Source organism: Cibotium barometz, chromosome 18 (genome assembly GCF_041138505.1).
Source record: "Cibotium barometz isolate CiBa-2024 chromosome 18, ASM4113850v1, whole genome shotgun sequence".
NCBI classification, from domain to species: Eukaryota; Viridiplantae; Streptophyta; class Polypodiopsida; order Cyatheales; family Cibotiaceae; genus Cibotium; species Cibotium barometz.
Genome location: NC_141063.1, coordinates 3,072,645 through 3,079,395, shown reverse-complemented (window position 1 = coordinate 3,079,395; position 6,751 = coordinate 3,072,645). Strand labels below are relative to the sequence as shown.

The following is a 6,751-nucleotide window of genomic DNA, read 5'->3' as shown; positions in this document are numbered from 1 at the left end:
AGCTATTTCTAGCGCTTCTATGTTTGAAACTGACTTTTTACCACTGCTACACCTAATGTCACTCTCCCTGAACTATGGTCTACTCCAAGAACCACACTGGTTCAAAACCAAGCCAAACGTCTCGCATTTACGAATCTTTGGAGTGTTTGCCTACAGATAGGAGAAACAAACTTGATGTTTGAGCAAACAAAATGATTGTCCAATATGGCTTTAGATTTGGTATGAAAGCCTACTAACTGTAGGATTACCTTCCAATTCAGACGTACTGTATTCTTCAATAAAAGTCACTATGATGATGAGACAAAAGAACAGTCAACAAGCATAAATTATTCAATTTCGCCTTCAACAGACAATTCAAATGAAAATGTTGATCAACACAGCATTACTTCTGCAATCCTTGGTAGGAGTAAACATGCCAAAATAGCAAGGGAAGGTCCTAAAGAAGGGCATTTTATTAGCCTGACCCTACCCCAGTAAAAGCAGCCCCTCTGATGTTCAGTCATGTGCCACCTCCTGCGTTCCTACTAGACCACAACTTTGCACATTCAAAAAAAAAAGAGACTCGCCAGCCTTCAAAATGCAAACAGATGCCAATGCCATCACATCTCATCTCGTCTTTCTTTATGGACATGTAAAATAATATAACATTTTCAATAAACACTGCATATGATAACTCTGCATAAGATGCATGTAGAATGAATACAAAGACGAGTGTTCATCCCAAGCGTTGTGAGTACAGCTTTAATTTGCTTGCACTTGAGCAGAAAAACCCCAACTTGCATGTCAACGGAGTTGGGATCAGTTGGAAGAACTGGCCTTGGGATCCGTTGATTGGCAAATTGGAACTTGGGGATGCAAGTGTGGGAACGTCTTTGACAACGGGGCGTTGTCTGGGCATGCGTACACATGAGAACTACATTCAGACCCCAAAAACAGGCGATTTTGAAAACTATGTGGACCCAACTCGTTAGTCTCATAGGCCAATGCCTCGAGAACTTGGAAACCCTTTGAAGACGTGAACCAAATCTACATTCTACCTGCATAACTCACTAAACCTCTATTCCTTTATCAATCATAATGGTTTACACTTTGCTGAACCCTTGTGAACAATGCAGGTGACATTAACATAGACTTTTTTACGAAGATGCATTGGGAAATTTTACTTGTAGGCTTTAACTTAATGCAGCTTTCCTGAGACAGCGAAAACCCATGGAAACATGGATCAAAATTGAAGTACAAGATGAGCCAACAATCTACATACACAATCTACAAGTGATTTGTTCCATGAAACTTCTTTGCAAAAAGATTGCATCCAAAAAAGAAGCTTTTGTATCCCTTTCCTCATACTACAAAAACAAAAAAGCCACATACTACTCTGCTGAAACCACAGCACAGCACTAAAAGCAGCCAGTATCAAGATCCCGGCGGATTTTAAAAGGCAACGACACCTATTCTATGCCAATGATTTAACAAAGCCTCAAACAAACAGTCATAGGCTCATAAATAGGTACAGATTGTTAACATTTACAATGCACACTCATGTTAGTCTTCCTCCAAACTTGACTCTGGTCCCCCCCTTGATAGGCCACCCAGAACAATCCTTTTCATATACATACTCCTAAGTTTTTTGCTGTGCCATTTTACAACTATACACAGCTGCGTCATTGCAGTCTCTCTCTCTCTCTCTCTCTCTCTCCATTATCTTAAGGTCACCTTTACCTCAAAGGTGAGGTGAGAAAAACACTTCTCTTTCTCCACAGTTTGATCTTTGAGGTGCATGCATTGACAAAGAGAATCACGATCACGCCTGCATGCCTAGAAGACCTCGTAAAAGCTTTGACTCTTCTTGCTAGGTTTGAGCATCTGCTAGCACATGTCAGTTGCCACTTCGGGATGATAGTAAAGCATTTCAACCCAAACCTTCTCCCTTAAGTCACGTTCTTTGAGATCCTCATCCTCAAAACTGGAATCAAACCGTGAAGGGGCAGTAGGCTCTAGATTCTCATCATGCAGCATGGCAAGGTAAGGGTGATTGAGTGCCTCTATAACAGTGATCCTCTTTCTGGGATCAAACACAAGCATTTTATCAATTAAATCAATAGCAAGAGGGTTTGCATTGGGATAGAGGTTCCCAAGTAAAACACGAGGAGCATAAGGTTGAGAGCGAATAAAACTCCTCGCTGTTTCATTCGGGATGAAATGCAGGTCGTCTTCCCCTGGTGTACCGATAGTAGACAATATTAGCTTGAGTTGGTGAAGGTAGTCTTTCCCAGGGAATATAGGCTTGCGCCCCAGTAATTCAGCAAAGATACAACCTACAGACCAGACATCAATGGCACTACTATATTCATCACAAGAAAGCAGAAGCTCAGGAGCTCTGTACCATCTGGTCACCACATACTCTGTCATAAACTGTCCCTTTTCTGGCCCCGTTCGAGCTAGCCCGAAGTCACAAATTTTAAGATCACAGTTGGCATTCAGAAGCAGATTGCTGGGCTTCAGATCCCTGTGTAAGACATTTGCGGAGTGCAAGTATTTCAACCCTCGAAGCAGCTGCACATGGTATACACAAGAAGTAACATGAGATACCAAAAGTTCATGGTAGCACATGAGCTCAAGTGTTTGAGAGTGAGGAATTTTCTTTCTTTAAGGGAAAGGAAGGGGGCGGGGGGGGGAGGGGGGGGGTGTGCAGATAGACATACACTTTTGGAGATTTTCTTGTCCAACTCAATTCCTTTCTGTTGTTTACTACCTTTACCTTAATATGTAAATCCTATGCATAAACTAACTCTCACACCTGCACATATATGAATTTGTGTGTGTATGAATGCAGCTTTTAACATTGGTATGTATGTATCACTTGAAATGCCTTCATAAAGCAAATGCATCCAAGATTACAAACCCTTGGAAGATGTTGATTAATTACCCCCCTGCAAATCCTATGCATAAAAAAACTACATACCTGCACATACATTTATGTGCCTGAATGATGTATATATACCTATGTAGCTAATGCACATAGATATGCATGTACGACTGGAAATATGTCCAATCTTACAAATCCTTGTACGAAGCTGATAAGACCCTCCCTTTCTGTAGTATTTTCGAGCTTTTAAGGGCCCTAAAGAGGCAGAAAGAGAAAAAATTTGGTTCGCACCATTTTTGCTCCTTGTACCTGGTAAATGAGGTACTGATGATGATCGTCGTTGAGGAGCTGAGAGGAACGGATGATCTGGTGCAAATCGGTGTCCATGAGCTCGTAGACGACATAGAGGTCCTTGAAGGAGTTCTTGCAGGCGGGAGTCATGATGTCCTTGACGGCGATGATGTTCTCGTGGAAGAGATGGCGGAGGAGCTTGATCTCGCGGAGGGTGCGGCGGGCGTCTGTGGTGTTCTCGAAGACGTTGGTGATGCGCTTGATGGCCACTTTGGCGCTGGACTCCAGGTCGCGGGCGGCGCACACGATGCCGTAAGCACCTTTGCCGATGGGCTTAAGCGGCAGGTAGCGCAGGTCCACCTCGAAGATGGTCCGCCATAGCATGAAGTAGTGCTTGCCGGGGGCGGAGCGGGCGCCGTTGGGCGGATCAATCTTGGTGGCCATGGGTTGCTGTTTCACACCATTAGGCAGCGGGCGTTCGCGTAGACTCTTCTTTGTTCTCGCAAGAAGAAGCAGAAGCAATAAGGGATCCACAAGGAAGAAGAAGAGAAGAGGAGGTCTTTATCAGGTCTTCCCTTTCTTGCGTTTTAACATGCAGACAAGGATTGGCAGCAGCAAGAAGCACGGAAATATGCATTATATATATATATCTCTTATATACACACCCACATACACATGTCTTATATACATACACCCACATACACATGCCTACTATATATCTATGCCCTAAAAATTGTTGAGGATGATGATGCATTGCCTTGCCTTTGTTTCCCCCATGATAGCACCTTTCTCCTCTGCTCTCCTCTCCTCTCCCGTCTGTAGAGAGCACACACATGAGACAGCAAACCAACATGCGCTGCTGCCTTGCGTAGGCCCCGTCATTGAGACATATTTCCTCTTCACGTGGACCGTCTCACCACCGAGTTGTAGGTTCTCCATCTTTGACCTCCTAGGCCTATATTGGCAAGCTTGTCATCTTCATTTTTGAGGCATGCTTGGCATCTAGAATAAAGGTTGATCTCTTCCTCAATCAATTTGCGAACTTGTTTTTTTCCTTTGGAGAGCTTCTAAATGTTCACTCCATCTTTTTCTTTCTTGCCTGCTCTCAATTTCCCAACACTTCTGATAATGCCATGTAAGTTATTCGCAAAGGATCTCTATGACCCTTCCTTGTTCCCCCTCTCTCTTAATTTGTTAATGGCCTCTTCAGTGTAAGCAATAAACAAATCATCCTTAAGCAATAGATTGTTGACTCTCAATTTCCTTGTGGAAAATTGGTTCAATTTCTCCTCCTCCCAATTTTTCACATGCCATTCCCACTTCAAGGGCATGTGGTCAGAGAGGGCAGTGGAGTTGTCAATTTCAAACTTCAGGGTCTGAGGAACCCATGCAGCTTGCTAGCTAAAGAAAACTCTGTCAGTTCTGGAGAAGAAGCCATAATATTACAAGCTAAAACAGGCATGGCCAGGATCAGCTCCTCAGTCCCCCAAACCCCACCCATCAACAAACCCCATTTTCCCCCTCAACTCTTCCCATTTCTTTTTTTCTTGACCCATTAGAAAAGTGTTCCCCCACATCTATTTGAGTACTTTTTAACCATGTTAAAATCTCCCATCAGGATGCAAGGACCTTAAATATGTAGGTTAGATAACCATTCTGACATTCCACACCTTTCTTTATAGTTATGGGCTCCATAAATGTTCACTACCCATAGTCTCTCCCCCCCCCCCCAATCAGGATGCAAGGACTTTGAATATCCAGGTTAGATAACCATTCCCACATTCCACACCTTTCTTTATAGTTGTGGGCTCCATAAATGTTCACTAGCCATAGTCTCTCTCTCTCTCTCTCTCTCTCTCTCTCTCTCTCTCTCTCTCTCCCCAATCTGGATCTCCACTAGAGGGCCCTACCATTAGGGTAGTTTGTAATAACTAATAAAGGTTTGAGGTTTCTCTTAAGAATCGTCATCACCCCACTATAGCCCCCCCATATAACACAACCCAATCCTTATATCTATCCTTCCTAACTTCCTTGAGACCAAAAATGTTGTGTTCTTGAATGGCCATAATAGAGAGCCGCCATTCTCTAACTAGTCCCCCAAAAACTACATTCTTCCTCCTATCTTTAATCTCCTTCACATTCCAAGTACAACCTCTAACCTCCTCCTCATTATTCATATCAAGGAAGTTTCTAGGACCATATCTACCTCCTCATTAGCTCCCTCATCAAGAGTTTCTTTTTGGATATCTTCCAGGCTGTCTCAATTTGTGAGTTAAACCTTTCAATAGAGGATGTCTCACTGTCTACCCTTCCCGAGCATATCAATGGACTGAGAGCACTCTGAGACTTGCTGCCTCCCCTTTATTTAGTTGCTTGTTTAGTTTGTGCCTTCCTGGCTTCATCCTTTATTTTCCTGAGACTAGACTTACCCTTAGCCTTATCAGGAACTTTGGTCCAACCTCCCTCAGCTTGACCCCTTCCCTGAGTTTCTAATAGTCCTTTCTCATCCTTGCCTATTTTGATGTCCCCTCCTAAGTCAACTACCTCCCTCTCCTCTCTACCAGATTTGGATCAAGCCCCGCTACCACAAAATCTTGCTATGCCAAAGTCCCGAATCCTAAAGCAAGCCCCAAGAAACGGGCTGAATTTCAGACCCAGCTCCATCTTCCCTAGTTCTCCCAGGTCAACTTTCGTAGACTTTGGGGTTTCAATCTCGATGTTCGAGGTTATACAAACATTGTTTGCTTGTTGGCAATAATCAATGTCTTCCTCTTTTGGAATATACAGTGTTGGACCCACAAATTTAGCTAGTTCCTCAAGCGTCTACTTGAGCTAGGGCGGGAGACCAACTAACTCAACCCAAATCGGACAGACCTCCTATAAACTCTTATTTACATCAAAGAGAGGATTAAAGGGAAATGTATGAATAATCTTCTGGCCCATAAATAGAGGTTCTCTTGCAAAGACATCAGAGACGACTTGTCCCTTGGTAAACATCACATTAAAGAAGCCCTTACCCAAATAGAATACCTGTGACACCACCTTTTCGTGGAGAATGTCATCTTGCAACCATTTCTCAAGTTCTGCTTTGGTTGAATGTCTACCCAGACAAAAAACTATAACATTGCACATTGAGAATAGGTTTATATATCTTCTTATCAAATTATCAGGAACTCTGGTACATACCTTGAATCGATCGGGCTGCGATGTTTGATGTTGGATATTTAATCTAGCTCTGCAATCCAATCAGGATGAACTCTCTATGCATCCCTACTAGCATCGCCTTTAACATCGCGGGTGCGTTTCATTATCTTGGGATCATCTTGCTCCCAATCTCCCTAATCCTGGGCTTCCTCGTCTCCCCATGGTCCCATGCACCATCCATTTCTCAGGCGCACTAGCCTGCATGCACTCATACCATCCTTCCACTTTTATTTGAAATTATGATGGTAATTGAAGGTGTAATAATGTGCAAAATTGATACAAGGTACTCATACCATCCTTCCATATGGTTGAGAGTACATGGTTGGGGCTTTGGTTCACTTATGGTTTTATGATTCCAAACATCCATATAAGATGTGTCGTTGTTGTAGG

The 6,751-nt window shown here is 43.1% G+C and overlaps 1 protein-coding gene across 1 annotated transcript; it reads right to left on the bottom strand.

The window, feature by feature from the left end:
- Nucleotides 1-1,306: 1,306 nt before the first annotated feature.
- On the bottom strand, nucleotides 1,307-3,783 carry LOC147628830 (mitogen-activated protein kinase homolog NTF3-like). The gene is made up of 2 exons (XM_086811990.1): nucleotides 3,176-3,783; nucleotides 1,307-2,553 (listed from the first exon to the last, which is right to left on the bottom strand). The coding sequence occupies exons 1-2, from the start codon at nucleotides 3,599-3,601 to the stop codon at nucleotides 1,867-1,869; spliced, it is 1,113 nt and encodes a 370-aa protein (XP_086668116.1). The 5' UTR covers nucleotides 3,602-3,783; the 3' UTR covers nucleotides 1,307-1,866.
- Nucleotides 3,784-6,751: the final 2,968 nt, after the last annotated feature.